This window comes from Fonsecaea monophora (genome assembly GCF_001642475.1).
Source record: "Fonsecaea monophora strain CBS 269.37 chromosome Unknown Scaff24, whole genome shotgun sequence".
Lineage (NCBI taxonomy): Eukaryota > Fungi > Ascomycota > Eurotiomycetes > Chaetothyriales > Herpotrichiellaceae > Fonsecaea > Fonsecaea monophora.
The window spans coordinates 114,499-130,527 of record NW_019173955.1 but is presented as its reverse complement, the minus strand read 5'-3'; the positions used below and the strand labels follow the sequence as shown (position 1 = coordinate 130,527).

Below are 16,029 nucleotides of genomic sequence, written 5' to 3'. Positions count from 1 at the left end.
CGCTGGGATTTCCGTGCCAGATGGGTTCACAACTAGGAATTTCACAGAACTGGACCGGGTAGCATGCGCAGAGGGCAGCATGCAACTCCACGCGACATGTCTCGGAACAAAGAAAATAATCCTCTTTCGACGGCCCAGCAGCAGCAGCAGCAGCAGCGCACAGCGGCGATCGCATCACTGCACAGAACATTACCCAGCGACGAGTTCTTCACCGACAGCTTGATCGACGACTCCCGCATCTCGAATAGCTCGTATATTCCGTCGCCGGTCAAGTCGGGCCCCGTTAAGCCTCGACGCGCGCTCGGCGCGAGCAAAGTGTTGCAGATAGGAAAAGACTCTGGCAACAGGACCAGTCGCACCTCGTTGTCCGATTATACCGCGGCGCGGACCAGCAAACAATTGAAGCCTTCGCCGAAGCTGACCAGGAGGAAAAGCCCCAGCCCGGCGCGAACAAATGGACTCTCGACTCCGCCGCATTCCAGACACGATCCCCGCCTCACCAGTCCCCCTCCTGAGTTCTCTAGCCCGCCGGGTGGTCTGCACGAGTCCTACCAGCGAATAGCCGACGAGGAGGATTTGGCCGCGACGGAGAGGGATGTGGACAGCGAAGAGGAGGAGATCGATGGCGGCGACCAGCAGGATACATTTGAGACAAATCTGGACGTGAACCCGACAGGAGATGGAATGGCCACGGAACAATCAGAACCGGCACAGTTTTCGCAACAGCTGACGCCGGTTCGATCTCCCTCCCCAGCTCACGCAGAAGTACAAAATCCCATGGATGACCGGGTCGAAAGTCTCTCAGAGCCGCCAACCTTGGATTTCCTCAAGAATGAGCTTTCCGATCGGATATTGGCTGCCAAATTGACACCTCACGTTGTCGATCGCGCAAAAGATCGCGCAAGACTGGAGAAGCTGAGACAGAGCCGAATCCCAATAAACTTTGGAGAAAAGGGCAAGGAAGATCAAGTAAACGGGGAGCCCCGACGGAGTGATCTCGCAAGCGTTACAAGCCGTGGTCCGATTTCCTTCGACAACGTTTTAGCTGTGGATGCGAACGCCCTGCACAGGACCTACTCAGATACAAGTGCAGATCTTGACCCTCAAAAAAGAGTCAAAGCGTTCAGGCGCGCAACGCGTCCTAGTGTGGCCCAAACTGCACCTGGAGATGATGATGGAAGCGATACACCTCCGGAACTGCGGGAAAGGGAGAGATTGGTCGCCTTCAGTAAATACAGTCGGAAGAAGAAGGAAGACAACGAACAAAGTGAAATACCGAGACCAGCATCGGTACCCAAAGTCTCGGCGTTTTCACGTGCGCACGCTCGTCCTCGTCCTCATGGGACGCCGTCCGAGGTAATTGACGATCAGGTACAACCCGATGACCCTACAGTTGCGTCTATCGCCTCGACAGTGTCCGAGCCTCTTCCTGGGACGACTCAACAACCGGATAAGGATCGAGCTACGCGCACCTTTATTGCTAGATGGCGCAAAGAGGCTGCAGAGAGGCGCGCTGTGAAGACTCGAGACGACGCGGACCGTTCTGAGTCACAAATTGACTGGGCTGCTGTAGGTGCAGATGTCGCATTGCCTTCCATTGAGAAGTCTTCGACGCCCCAGGAAACTCCCCCAAGAATCGTGGCGTCTTCGATTCACAAGCAAACGTCCATGGATCGCATGCGGAAATGGGAAAACGACTTCACGGGCCTGTCATTTCAGGTGTCGGAAAGCCCACCCGTTCGTACTCGGCCGAACCTCAGTGATACGCTCAGAGAGAAAGAGATTGAGGATCTCGCCAAACAGGCCGTCACTACAAACAGGTTGGACGAGATCCGTGAAAAGGATCCGAATGTCATTGTCCGGAAGACTTCTCGAAATTTCAGCCCACTGGAGCGCAAGTCGACGCTGCCGGAGTCACAGGACAATTCCCCTGTAGTCGACAAGGCGCAGCTGAAAAATATGGGCGAAGCGGTACCAGACACGCCAGTCGTTGTTTACAGGTCATCCAGCGGTGGGACCGACAAATCGAAATCCTCTCAACGATCAATGCCAGATTCTTTGGATCAACTGCAGCGATTAGCTCGAGCCGTCAGCACAACCCCGAAACCAAGTCCGCCTGCGCAAGACTTGTCCATTGCTTTACAAGATGCATCTGCAGTTCCCTTGCCATCTTCGGAAGATGACCTGAAATCTCAGTCTTCGCTCGCAGACCACGACGAGGTTCACAACAAGAAGAAAGTGGCAGAGACTCCAAGGGTTATGGGTGCATGGACCGATACCATTCTCCCGGATACTGTCAAGACAAGAAATCAAACACAAAAAATTACCAAGTATGCGCAAACACCTCATGTCAATGCTGGAGGCTGGATAGAGACACCGCTACCCATGGGAGAGCGGATGGCAAATGTCCAGATACCGAGGATCGTTGAAGAGGAGACAGAAGAATTAATGAACGAGGAAATTCCAAACGACAATCCAGCGGCGGCTCACATTGAACGTGACACAATTCCACAAACAACCCCTGTGATTGAGCAGCCCGAGCCAAAAGTTGAACCAAAGAAGGAAGAGGTCGTTCTCCCCAAAAGTGCCCTAACAAATGTTCTCAACGAGGCCAAACAGAAGCGGCTAGTATCACAGGACATCCCTGATGCTCATCGAGAGGATACTGACACGCTTAACCTCGGAGACGCGACTATCCAAAGCTTTGAAGACCTCCTCACTGACGCCGCAGACATCACGGCGGATCTCACCAGCCTTATCAAAGCTGGTGCTGAGGAGGAAGTCTTGGCTCTGAAGGAGAAAAATAAGTTGACTGCTTCTCTTGGTTTGGACGACGATAACTCGACTGCATCCGAGGTTGCATTTATTGGTCACTTGACAAGCCGGATGGAAAGACTCATGTCAAATTTGCACGAAGCTAGGAAAGGCATCGCCAGGCTGGAGCAAAAAGTCTCTCATACACCACCCATAACCTTGGCAGAACTGGAACAAATGCGGACGCTAGGGGCCGTGGAGGATCCAAATCAAGCCTGCACAAGATGTGGTCGAAGCCATCATGACATCTCCCACGTTCATCCCTCAAAGGAGACTGTGACTATTTCCTCCTTCATGGCAATACCCATCGCACACACGACATTCACTCTCCCTATTCCGCTCTTGTTCCATCCGCGAACAGCATCTCAGGACAAACACCGCAATCGCCTCATTGGCTTCCTTCCTGGTAGCCCAACGTGGCTAGGCTATCTCACCTTCTCCGTGTGGATTTGGTATATCCTTGAATGTGTTCTCGCAGAGATCTACGCAAGACCACTCTATGCAGAACGATACGTGTGGCCCACACGACCAGAGCCAGAGTTTCCTTTCGTTCTTCCCACGATGCTCTACAGGTGGTGCATCAGTGGCATCTTGGAAAATATGTTAATCATGCCTGTGGTGACGGTTTTAGGCGTCGTGTGGAGACTAGTCATGGCTGTTTGCAAGATCATTGGGATGTGGTTGGGGTTGTGGGATGGATTTGTCGACGACGACAAGGCGACAAGCATCATGGCCACTGCTACGAAGTCTGCTGTTCAGGCTGTCCGGAGTCTTGTTGGCGGGCCCGCTGCCGCCGATCCTGTCGGAATGGAGGGGTTGAGTATGATGAATGACGAAATTTTATGATCAATTCAACGACACTGTTTGTGCAGAACAACCTGTGCAGGTATCGGTGTTGGCAAGGATGGGCGACTTCAGTTCGTTTGGTGATTGGCGCCGCTTTTGTATGGCGGGAGGGAGGGTGACTAATCAGGACGGATATGAAAATGGATGGGGGGGAAAACAGGTCCGGGAATTTCCAAGTGTCTGGCAAGGGCGTTGGCAAGTGGTGAGGTCTTTTTTCTCTCTCCTTACTCTATGTTATGGGGGTGTCTACTAGTCAGAGGAACCTGAACCTGAACCCGCCGGTGCTTTTCTCTACAGGAGGCAGGCAGGCAGCGAATGTGCTTTGGTTTTTCGCAAATCGGAAGGGAGGGGGATGAAATGGATCACCAGACCAAGGAGTAGGCAGGCAGGCAGGCAGGCAGGCAGAGTTACGCCATCTCGGTATCTCGGGCTCGGAGCTGAACTGAACTGAACTGAGCTGAACAGAACTGAACTGAACTGGATCTTGCTTGTATCCTGTTTTTGTTTCCTGCGTCATGTCAGAGGGCTGAGGGGGAGTTACTCCCTAGCTAGCTAGATACGACTGATGTACTCATACTCCCTCTCTCTAGTTACTGAAAAAAAAAGTGTACTAGACTGCCTCACTCCTCACTCCTCACTGCCCCCCTGCTGTCTCACTATGAGAGCAACGAATAGTATTTTACTTCCCCTGTCCGCGACTCGCCCGGGCATTATTTATCATTACCGTCATTACCGAGTTCATACTACCTATGTAGGTGGAAAGAAAACCCTTACTACGTTTTGGTAACCCCCTCCCTGGTGCTCAGTGCTCACTCGATACTACAATAGGCAGGTAGATATTGTAGCGTAGCAAGCAAGCACATCTTGTTGCCTCGTGTGTTTTCATTACCGTCACCCTTTGCACTTTCTCTTCGTACCAGCGTGGCCGAGCTGCCGGTTACATCCTCGCAATCTCCTTCCCCCACACCCGATTCAAAACCCACGTAAAGACAATGACCACCCGGCTCCGCCAGTTGCGGTTCCACATCAGACTACCGCTGCGCCAGGCCAGCCAGGCGCTCTTGCCCGTCCAGCCGTCGGAGTTGGGCCCCTTGCCCGCGATGACGCCGTCGTGCGCCCCAATGTACGAGACGAGCTGTTTCTGCGAGTACGCAAAGGGTTTGTCGAACGCGTCGTTGGCGCTGGAGAGGCCGGATTGTGTGGTGGTGGCGGCGAGGGATTTGGCGAGCTCGTTAAAGTTCTGTACGAGGTAGCGCGCTTTTTGTACGGCGACTTCGGCCGTGGTTGGCAGAGACGCCCCTTCGATGTCGGCGGCGTCGCCCAGGGCGAATACACCGTCGTGGACTTGGCCTGTTTCTCCACCTCCATGGACGCGGAGGTGGTCGTCTGTCAAGATGCGTTTGAGTCCTCGCTGCGACAGTTTGACGTCGATCTTGTCCAGCAGCGGGACGTGCTTGTTGCCCGTCGCCCAGATCAGCATGCCGTAGGGGACTCTACCTTTGTCCTTGATATACAGTGCCTGATCGTCGACCCTCTCAATCTTCGTGTTCGGTGCGACGTCGATGTGGCGCCTTTCGAGCTGACTTGTGGCGTATTCGTGCAGTTTGTTGTCGTACGCGCTCAAGATGTTCGGCGCCACGTCGTACACGGAGATACTAACGTACTGTGCGACAAGTGGGTACGTCAACCGCAGCTCGTCCTGGCATAAATCGTCCAGTTCAGCTGTGAGCTCGATGCCAGTGGGGCCGCCACCGACTATGGCGATGTGGAGTAGCTCGCGCGCACGTTCGGGGGTGACGTTGGGCAGAGAGGCCTTCTCGAGCAAGTCAAAGAGCGTCTTGCGCACCCTCATCGCGTCCGACACGTTCTTGATGAAGATGGCGTTCTCGGCCACACCGGGCGTGTCGAACGTGTTGGGAATACACCCGGGCGCCATCAGGAGGTAATCATACTCGACGTCGAACTCATCGTTGGCGAGTTGGGGATCTTCATCAAACGCCGGTGCACAGCGACAGGTCTTTGTGTGGAAATTGACGTCGAGAACATTGGCTTTGATGAAGCGCAACGCCGACCGCGCTTTACTGCGTACCGGCTCTTCGGCCAGGTAGAAGTTGAACAGACCTACCGCCGCAGAGGCGAGGAGTGGCGTGTATGCTGATGTGCGACGTGGAGAAATCAGAGTGATGGAATAGGCATTGAGATCGATGTTTTCGGCCAAATAGAAGCCTGCCCATCCGGAGCCAATGATGACCAGGCGAGGTTTGTTCGGAGCAGTCATTGTTTCTGTGAGGAGGCTCTGATATGGTTCTTATTCCTTGGCGGGAGGTGAACTCTACTCTGGGTGATGTTCTAGACGAAGGTAGGGCATATTATAGCTGCTCAAGTCGCGGACGGTTCGTCTTACCCAATGACTGAATGACAACTACATCCCCGATCTCGTATAGCGTCACGCTGGACTTCGGGCCTGGACAAACAATCAAAGCAAACGAGCTTACCTGATTGTCATGCTTGATTGGGGTGCTCGATCTTTTGACAAGTCTGCCTAGATTCTTGGGACGCAGTGCTCACTCGCTCAAATCCAGGGTCTGGAGCAACGTTGCAGAGCAGCCAATTGAATGACAGGGCTCTGAGGCCAAATCAAAAAACACGGAGGGGAAACCTTCAGGCCGGATTGCCCGACTGGTCGGTCATGTTTCATCACCTCAGCAGGGTGCAGACACCCTGGTTCGGCGCTTCAGACATGGAACCTCATTTTGCGCCGTCGACAGATCGAGATAGGCATGAGCAGGACGTTGGAAAAAGCAAAGGAAAATGTACTCGCCCAATATTGCCAAGCCGGACTGTAATATCTTTCTTCCGATGACCGACGGCCTGATCACATGATCACCTCGAAATATCAACGCACGTGAGCAAGACAACGCAAGGCTGAAGGGCTGGGTCGACAAAGAATAGGACACGACCTTTCAACGCACAATTCTCTTCTGCTGTCGGAATTTCATTGATCCATTCAACTCAATCAGTGGCCTCCAGAGATTGTTGCTGCCACCATGCAGTACAAGCCCCCGTGGCCATCCCTTGGTACTATCACCTATCACTTTTTGCTCCCTTCCTATCCGTGATGACAATTTCGAGGAATGTGCATCCTCCCAGAGCCCTAACGCTGCTTCCATCCATCCTTCAATGCTATCAGCCTTTTGTCGGCAAGAATTCTTTGTGTACAAGTACAGTCGCAATTAATGAAGAAAAGACCGGGCAATTCAGAAAGCCCTTTCCCCGGCAATAGGTGCATGGTCTCCGTGCAATAACAGTCTCGACATTCTGTCCGTGCTTTTCGCCATTTTTCCTTTTGCACAAGAATCGAATTCCCGACTCCATGAGGTAAAATAGAGGAGAGATGATGTTGCTGGTGCCTGGTGTCGTTTTCAGTTCACCATGCACTAATGGCCAGAACCATAGCTGCCGTTCCAGCCGCGGCCGCCACCGTATCCGCCATATGTACCGAAGCCAGTATTCGAGCCATACCCGCCGTATCCCGTGTTCTGATGAGTGTTTTGGTGGCCACTGCCCAATCCACCTGCGTACTGAGGATAGGCGCCGAAAGCCTGTTGGCCCGAATGCTGTGATGGAGGAGGCAGACCACCTTGCTGACCAGGGAAACTGTTCACGGCAGACCCAGGGCGGCCACCCTGCATCGAGGGACTTGGTCCGGACCCTTTAGCCGGATCCTCGGAATGAGCCCCATGCTGTTGAGCCAAGCCTTGAGCCTGTCCAAAACTCGAGGATGAGCGTCCGAAGGGGTCAGGCATCCCACCAAAGCCGGTGCTGCCCGCAGCACTCTGCTGAGCCTCAGAAGGCTGAGCCGACCCTGCTCGACCATAACCTCCCTCTCGCCCAAAGCCGCTGACATTCGCTGGGGACGACGAGTGCTCATAGGAGTAGCCTTGCTGAGGTTGTCCATACATGTTCGACTTGTACGTGTTGCCATAGTGATTTTGTCCATAGTTGTATTGACTACCATAGTATTCAGTCTCCTGACGTCGAACATCATCAAACATCGGCCGATTAGCTCCGTAACGGTGATTTATGGTGCCCATGTAATTGGCACCATACTGGGGATACTGCTGATTGTATGCACTCGGGTAACCATAACCGGGGTATCCATGACCTTGATTTTGCTGCATGTGACCAGAGGGTTGTTGAGTGGGAGGTCCGGGAATACCAGGCGCCGGCGTATTTTGACCACTGCCCTGCGCTTCCTGTTGACCCATTGCATGTTGGGGACGTGAGGTGGCATATTGCCCTTGGCTATCCGGAGCTGAAGTACCGAAAGTGCTGCCAGAACGCTGAGCATCTTGCCCATGACCATAGCCATAGTAATTGTAAGCTTCCCGATTGTAGTAAGATGAGTAGTCCGGTTGAGAGGTGGCAGTGCTGGGTTGGCTTGGAACTTGGTTGGAAAACGGTTCTTGGGTTTGGGCTTGGGTGGTTGGAGGTTGACCGAAAGGATCGAAAGTTTTCTGGCCCTGCCCGTATCTGTACTGCTCTGAATACGCCGAAGAGGTCTGGGGCGATGGTTCGTGGGCCGGTTGGGGAGCGGAAGGTAGACCAGATGCTTGTCGCTGAGCAGTCGATGGAGCCTCAGCCAACGGTTGGGTTGGAGCTTGCACGGGTGTTTGCTGGGCTTCAGGCACGGCTGGAGGCAAGGATGCACGAGGGGCAGCAGGGGAATCGTCCGGAAGTTGAGTACGTGTCTCTGGCTCTTCTCGATCTTCGTCGACATCCACGTCATCCGGTCCGTTCAGCCCCAGCTTGCCAAACTGTACAGCTGCCTTCTCAATAGCGTGATTTCCTGGCATAACTACTGCTTCCTGTTGTTCCATGACCTTTCTCGCGAAGCTTGCAGATCGACTTGTGCCTCCAGTGGCTTTCAAAGCGGTAGCAGCGTATCCAGATATTGGTCGAGCGGCGATCTTAGAGGGTTCCGGAGCGGCAAGTGGATCTTGGGTGCTTGCGACGGTGCTAGCAGCGGTGGCAGATTCGATAGGATGAGACGTGTCTGGCAGCTTCTCCAGATTCCGTTCTGTGAGTTTATCTTTAGGCGGTGTTAGATCTTTTCCTGTATCCGAATGCGGCGCGGATGGCAGCTCACTTGGTCCTTCTTCGTTGTAATCCACCGCTTCGATCGGGGGCGGGGCGATAGGCTCAGCAGGAGGTGCAGGCTCTTCAGTTGCTGGCTCCGGCTCAACCGGTACCTGTTCGTGTTGCGCAACAGCAGGAGGGGGTGGAGCAGGAGCCTTCTTGGGAGCGGGAGCAGGAGCAGGTTTAGCAAACAATCCAGCCCAGCCGCCGGGTTTGGCGGCAGCAGGTGCTGCAGCTGAAGCGGGTTTGGGCTCTTCGGTTTGCAAAGAAGCGAGTGAATCTTTTCCAGGTTCATTTGGCCAACTCTCTGGCGCCGGCGCAATCGCATCGCCATTTGTAGGAGCGTTGTCGAATGTCGCCGGAGCACCGTCTGCCACAGCAGAAGTGACAGAGTCCAAGCCATCAGTTGTCTGCGCGGCCTTTGTACCATTCGTGTGTGTAGCAGAGACAGATTTTGCACCCCGGCCACCCCTCGCACCGCGTTCAGCACCGCGACCTCTTCCTCGACCCTCAAAGCTACCACGGCCACGACCCCGAGTAGAAGCGTCGGTCGATGAAGGAGGAATTTCCTTGGGCTTTGGGTGTTTCTTCTTGACCTCACCCCATTGTGAGATGGTACCTGAAGCGAGATTGTTAGCACATTCGAGGATGGCAACGAAGCTGTTAGCTCTCTTACCACTTGAAATGCGGTCAACCGCAGCATTAACATCGCCGTCGGTCTCGTTCAAGGCATAGACCAGATCTTCATCGCTCCAACCAGGACAGATTTCTTTGAGAAGAGGGACTTTGTCACCGAACTTTTTGAGCAGTTCCCCGACCTCGCCTTGATCTTCTAGCGTTGCAGGAGGAATGTTCTCTTGCTCGTGATCTGGTTTGTGTTGTGATCTCGAAGGGTTGCGAGTGCCACGGAAACCGCCTCTGCCACCTCTAAATCCGCCGCGACCTCTGGTGCCGCTTCCGCGGCTTTGGACTTCTGCCATTGTATTGTAGGTATGAGGGATGCGGAGGGATGTTGGGTATGAGGATGGAAGGGAGGTATGGATCGTTGGCAGTTGACCAAGGGAGACGGTGACAATAATGGGAAATTAATGGAAGTCGCAGCTACTAAAAGAGCAGCCGGCTCCGCGGTGAAGGGTGGTCACAGGGTGAGGCAAGTGACGAGTTGGTAAGTTGGATCTAAAAGCACAGTGATGTTGACATGAAGACAGAGGATTGTGGCCGGAACACATTCAAGAGGCTTGTTTGGTTTCGAAAAGGCAAAAGCAAAGGCGGCCACAGATTCTGGGGGAGGGAATTGCCAAGCACCTGATACTTGGACGGTGCGAACAAACCAGGGCTTCCAGGCACGACGCCTACCAGAACCTAGCTGACTAGTGGGTGCGAGCTAACTATCTAGGGCTACCTATGGCCACCTAGGGGTAGTTAGTGAGGCAACTCAGCCCCCCCACACAAGTCTCAAGCAGCGACACCACCAAAGTCCATGGGCCTCATGCCACTCCTCCTCATCATTACTGCGATATCCCAAACACACTCGAGCGCACAATGATTGCGCCCTGATCGCGAGTCCAACATGAGACTTACCTCTTCGCTCGCCATTCGCAAGCTGCTCGCCTCGATCCACCCACCTCTTTCTCCCCAATCACCCCGAGAATCCAAGCAGCTCCTCAACGTCCTCGAGTCGGCCTTCCAGCGACGTCTTGACGAAACCCATCCCTCGCCCAAAGTAGCAGCAACCCCCGTTGAGAACCAGCACGGCTCTGAAACAATTCCAGATCCGGCTCAAAGAGTCACACATTCCACACATTCTCACCTAGATACTATCCTTGGTCATCCGCTCTTCAAGCAACAGTCGCTTACCTTTCTTCAAACCCACGGTCTAGCTGCCACGGCCGTTAAGACCTTTGACGATGCTCTATTGAAGCAAGGTCTTGATTCGGACCTTGTCCAGTCCTGCGCTTTACAGTATCTTCAGGGTCGTGAGAAACGAGGGAAATCTCCTAGGGATGAAGGACTTGGACCAAGATTGGCTCGCTGGTTCAACGCCATGACAGGCGCTGAGAAGAAAGATTTACTGCTTAATGAAAAGTATATGGAGCCTCTGATCTCGGTCATGTATGCCGATGGCCTGGAACGTGAAGTCTGGCAATGGCTGCAAGTTCTTTACGAACGATCCTTTAGCAACTTCATCTTCATCCCCACCGACGACTATGCTCCTGATGCCGTCGCTTACCTGCGTGCGGAAGATCGCCTTGTGTCTTTGATGATCAAGGAGACCGCTCGCCGCGGACGACTACAGGAAGCTGTACAGCTATATACGCAGGCATACGAGTACCGTCTGAATTCCGGAAGATCCGTTCTTTCAGAGGGGAAGTCTTCCCCCGAGCCTCTCCAGCGGTCATGGCGTCAAGTGGCCGGAGCAATACTCTTACAAAATAAACGCAGCAAAAGAGGTCTACCTGCAAGCCTCTATGACCTGGTATTAAAGTACAGCTTGACGATCGATCATTCTCCTTTCGACCCGACTATCCTCCATATCTACCATCCAACATCTCCAACCGCTCATCCGCTCTTCCAGAAACTCAAAGATCCGTCATTCCTGGAACAATTTGCGAAGTGGCAAAAGAACCCCAACAGATTCGTTCGGAGGATCCTACTTGTCTCTGTGTTGGATGCGGCCGAGCTTTCCTTGAGCCATGGCCATCCTAGTGAAGCGAGAGAGTTCCTCGATTTTGCCGAAAGAACCTATCCCGACTTTCTACGTTCCCATGAAGAAAAGACTGACACGGCGGAGAGACTGCAATTGGCTCGCCAGGAGATTCTGGTGAGAAAAGAGTTCCGGTCGTCGGGCTATGCCACTGCTCCGGAGCTGCAAGTGCTGGTGTGAGCGACGTGGAGCGACGCCCCCTCTCCAGAACCGAGGAAATGCAACACAACTGATCAATGAAAATGAGTCCTGCTCTGTTCCAAGCACCTCTTAAACTACTGGCAAGTCTGTGCAACAACAGATCGGGTGATGATTGAAGAACCACCATGCCAGCAAACCTCCGCCCCTCGCGCTGTCTGAGTTGGCATCAGTCGAATCGAGAAAGAGCACAGCGCGACCGGTTGGGCCGAAGGACCCGTCACCGAAGAGACGATCCATCGCGTTCGGGGTCGATTTGGAGAAAAACGAGCACTCCAATCGCGGGGCACAGGATGAGACAATGTAGGAAGGCCTCCAGTGAGCCGCGCGACGCAACCGAGTTATTCGAAAGAGTCGTGGTACACCTACCTATATGATGGCTCTGCCATTTACGGGTCCCGGCAAAGAGCGAAGAGAAGAGGTTGAGATCAAAAGATCTTGCCCTTTGGTGGTTATGTCAATGCGACATGATAATGCTCGGATTGAGCCCCTTTCCGATTCATAGCCGTGATACACAATGGGACTGGGACTTTGAAGATTCGGGCCATGCAGCAGGCAGTGCCCTTGTCGGATCCCAAGTCAATTTAATGTTTCCTGTATTCTCGTTGACAAGAGCTGTAGCGAAAATACAAGCAAACTTCACTATAGATGACCATAATATTGGTTTCTTGAGCGTGACTCCTCTAGAGAGCGGGGATAGCTTTGTTGATGCTATAGAGTTGGGATGCCATGGCATGATACGCAGCTCTACCACTCGCACACATCTACACTTTATACACCGCATGCTATGCCGTGCTGTGCCGTGCTCGCGCTGTGTCGCCTGACGCGCGCTGATTCAGACCTTCGCCGGCTCGTCCTTATCCGTGCCCTTCAACGAGTCCATGCGGGCCTTCATGTCCTTGATCAACTTGGCCATTTCCTCGTCCGTCCGGCCGGGGCTGGGGACCTTTCTGGCCCTCTGCACGGCGGGCCGTTCCTCGATGCGCTTCAACCACTTCTCCACGCCGGGGAACTCGGTGATGTCGATGTCGAGGAAGAGCGGGCCCGCGCGCACCCACGAGTAGTTTGCAATGTCGGCGATGGTGTACTTGTCCCCGGCGAGCCAGTCGGCCTTGGAGAGGCGGATCTCCAGCACGCCGTACAGGCGCTTGGTCTCGTCGAGGTAGCGCTTGATGCCGTAGGCCGAATACACGGGCGCCATGGCGCGGAAGTGGTTGGCTTGTCCTGTTTTTTTTTTTAAAGGAAGAGGGGGGATGTGTTTTAGCCCATCATCGCCTTCACACAGTCTTTCCTTGGGAAAGGATTGGTCTAAAGCAGAAAACCTCGAGAGGGCGGAAACGTACCTTGCATGGGCCCGACACCGCCCATCTGAAACATCAACCAGCTCATCATCTCGTAGTAGAGCGCACTGCCGTGCTCGTACGTGAACTTCTTCTCCTTGTCATACAGGTCCGCGAGGTACAGCATGATGGCACCGCTCTCGAAGACGCGGAGGTCACCATCCTTGAGCGCGGGGATACGGCCATTCGGGTTGATCTCGAGGAACCACGGCTCCTTTTGCTCGTTGGTCATGAGGTTGATGGCGCGGACCTCGTATTTGAGTCCCAGTTCCTCGAGGACGATGGCCGGTTTCAACCCGTTGGGCGTCCCTGCCGTGTAGAGAGTGAGCGCATTGAACGGAGGAGCAGACATTGTGCCGGGGGTTTGCGTCGAGACGGGAGTCTTCTCTGGTGAAGGGTCAAGTCTGAGTCGTCTCTTCTGGCGCACCGCGTGGATGGTCCCAGGTTGAAATAGTGATGGACTTTTTTCTCTAAGCCTCGTACTCGGGTTCGCAAAGGTCGCAGTACGTGAGGTGGGACTGGCGACAGGGGAGAGGATTCCAAGACTTCGTATGGTTCGCGATGTGGTGGTCTTCTTTATAGGTGCCGTGAGGGAGCCAGTCAGTCCAATGACGTGGCGAACTGCGCGTGTTGTCCTCATGACTTGATTGGTTTTGCCCCTCGTTTATGCGACGAACCGAGGTGGGTGTGTGGTGGGTGCAGGGTCGTGTTTGCGGAAACCTATTCTCATATCAGTAATGGCACTGGTGAACGTCTACCCAGACCCCGACCTTTACACGGCTTAAGTCCAGCAAGTAGCAGGTTTCCTCAACGTTGTAACAGTGATTGGGTAGTTCGGGAGTCGGCAGCGGTGGTCGCTAGGAACGACACCTTCAACTAGAGTCATTGTTCCAAAATGGCTGCATATTTCCCCTGAGCTTAGAAAGCAGCAGACACCACTGGTGCCACCCAGGTGCCACCAGACAGATGACGGGCGGTATTGATCGGCGTTAACCTCATCTCGTCCGTCGAGTTGATCGTACCAACCGTCACTAACGGACAAAATCTCCTCCGCAATCTGATAACTACATCAATTGAAGGCTTCTCGGCCGATACAGCATACACGGAGAGACAACGCGCCCGACAAAGGGCCTGAAATGTTTCGACTATCTTCTCAATCCTCTGACAAGTAGTCCAATGGAACATCTTGATACCAGATCATAGCTCACAGAAAGGTAGTAATACAGCCCAATTGGCCCAAATCGTCATGTTTCCTCGCCATTGTTGCCAGGGCTCCTGTTTTCGCTCCTGTAAACCTTCGCTGCCTTTCAATCAACTCAGGTCGCCGGGTTTGTGCTTTGGTTTGTCGGTACCCTGCTCACAGGTGCAGAGGTTCCATCAGAATTCTCCCCCAGAGCCAACAGTCCCTCTTTGTGGAAGGGCTTCTTTGCCTGGGCAGCTTTCTCCTCGCTATACCTCCATATCCCAGCTGTCTTGTCCGGCGCCACGCCCTCCCAGCTGTTGACCCCAAAGTTGGTCACCATCTTTACCAGATCTTTGAACGTCTTTTCCAATCTATCCTCGGGGTCTGCTTGAACGAAGAACACCCGTTCCCAGTCTCGCTTCTCTTCTTGCTCCTTCTTGCGTAACGCCCGTTGAGCATTCTCGATTCTGGACTTGAAATGTGACGCGGCCTCCATTTCGCCCTTCTCAATGCTCTGGGCAACTCGTGCCCACGCTTTCCGACTCTCAAAAACATCCTGCTCCTCTGTGGGCGCAACGTTTAGCTTGGACAGCTTAATGTCTGATGGTTTGAAGGTTTCAATTTCTCTGCCCTTCTTGCTGTCGCCCTCTCTGATGGTGAATGAGTCTGACCATTGTCCGTCCGCCGTGTACAGAGGGGTTTTCTCCGAACCCTCACCTTCCCTCCACAACGACGCGGTGAAACTGTTCTTCTTCCCTGACAACCAGCCTCTGCCAGTAAAGTCGATCTTGGCGACGTACCCCGTGCTCGAGACGATATGTATGAATTTGCTCAACTCGACAAAGGGTGCTCCATAGATGAGATTCTCGATGTGCAGAGCAGGCAGAGTGATGAGGTATGCCTCTGCATGGTCGCTGCCCGGAGGGTGTAGGGTCAAGAGAGCGTGTCCAATTTGTTTAACTTGGATAGTTCTACTAAAACTGGCTTTCTGTCCGTTATAGCCCTGCAGCCGTATGCGGTGTTTCTCGTTGGTGATGCAGTAGGCCGTGACTGGAGGATGGTGGCTGACTTGCTCCGAGACCAACGTTGTCTCGCCGAATTCGTCGTTCCATTTTCCCAAGAATAACTCGCCTAGGAATGGGTTGAGTGGCTTCTTCTCCGACCCAAGTTTTTCAGAGCGAGAGCAGTACTGTTGTTTCAGAGTGTTGAGCAACCACTTCAATACCAGCAGAGCGCGTCGGGCAGGATCCTTCTCTTGGGTCGGCGCAATGAATAGCGACGTGTTTTCAGCCCAGTACGCAGAGAACTCGACTAATGATTGAGTGGAGAGGATGAAGGCCGGTGCGGTTAGCGAGGACAAGTCGCCATTGAAAGAGGCAATCGACTACGCGCATTTGTCAGCCGCGTCCAAAGTCACATCCCTATCTTATGGACGCACCTTGAGGAAAGAAGACCACGATCCTTTGCTTTGGGTTGGTACCGCGCCACCTTCGACTTCGGGCATGGTGTGCTCAACTCGGCCACTTGCGCAGTGCTGATGAAGTGAAGGGGCTATCGTGTGCTCACGAACTTTGGCTTCGTCTTACGCTGAGGAAGAAGGAGGAACAGTGAAGAGATGGTTCGCAGAACGAAAAAAAGAAGGGAAACGACGATCTTCATAAAACAAGCGAGCGAACACTCGTTGATCAAGGGAAATGGTTGACGAGGACATCTGTTCAATCGTGACAACAAGCGTCTCAATGTGGTTGGAGGGAGTGAAAATCCACCTTCAATTTCGGTGACGTATGGTGGCTGAAGCCGAATGG

The 16,029-nt window shown here is 53.6% G+C and overlaps 6 protein-coding genes across 6 annotated transcripts; 2 read left to right on the top strand and 4 right to left on the bottom strand.

Moving 5' to 3' along the window:
* Nucleotides 1-96: 96 nt before the first annotated feature.
* On the top strand, nucleotides 97-3,660 carry AYO21_04338 (hypothetical protein; the record flags this gene model as incomplete). Its single annotated transcript, XM_022654311.1, has 1 exon — nucleotides 97-3,660. One exon carries the CDS (start codon nucleotides 97-99, stop codon nucleotides 3,658-3,660), a length of 3,564 nt encoding a protein of 1,187 aa, XP_022513348.1.
* Nucleotides 3,661-4,597: 937 nt separating this feature from the next.
* Nucleotides 4,598-5,938, bottom strand: AYO21_04337 (hypothetical protein; the record flags this gene model as incomplete). Its single annotated transcript, XM_022654310.1, has 1 exon — nucleotides 4,598-5,938. One exon carries the CDS (start codon nucleotides 5,936-5,938, stop codon nucleotides 4,598-4,600), a length of 1,341 nt encoding a protein of 446 aa, XP_022513347.1.
* A 1,159-nt stretch (nucleotides 5,939-7,097) lies between these two features.
* AYO21_04336 (hypothetical protein) lies at nucleotides 7,098-9,779 on the bottom strand (the record flags this gene model as incomplete). The annotated part of the gene is made up of 1 exon (XM_022654309.1): nucleotides 7,098-9,779. One exon carries the CDS (start codon nucleotides 9,777-9,779, stop codon nucleotides 7,098-7,100), a length of 2,682 nt encoding a protein of 893 aa, XP_022513346.1.
* Nucleotides 9,780-10,369: 590 nt separating this feature from the next.
* Nucleotides 10,370-11,683, top strand: AYO21_04335 (hypothetical protein; the record flags this gene model as incomplete). The annotated part of the gene is made up of 1 exon (XM_022654308.1): nucleotides 10,370-11,683. The coding sequence occupies one exon, from the start codon at nucleotides 10,370-10,372 to the stop codon at nucleotides 11,681-11,683; it is 1,314 nt and encodes a 437-aa protein (XP_022513345.1).
* An 853-nt stretch (nucleotides 11,684-12,536) lies between these two features.
* AYO21_04334 (hypothetical protein) lies at nucleotides 12,537-13,393 on the bottom strand (the record flags this gene model as incomplete). The annotated part of the gene is made up of 2 exons (XM_022654307.1): nucleotides 12,537-12,925; nucleotides 13,045-13,393. The coding sequence occupies 2 exons, from the start codon at nucleotides 13,391-13,393 to the stop codon at nucleotides 12,537-12,539; spliced, it is 738 nt and encodes a 245-aa protein (XP_022513344.1).
* A 964-nt stretch (nucleotides 13,394-14,357) lies between these two features.
* AYO21_04333 (hypothetical protein) lies at nucleotides 14,358-15,728 on the bottom strand (the record flags this gene model as incomplete). Its single annotated transcript, XM_022654306.1, has 2 exons — nucleotides 14,358-15,608; nucleotides 15,663-15,728. 2 exons carry the CDS (start codon nucleotides 15,726-15,728, stop codon nucleotides 14,358-14,360), a joined length of 1,317 nt encoding a protein of 438 aa, XP_022513343.1.
* Nucleotides 15,729-16,029: the final 301 nt, after the last annotated feature.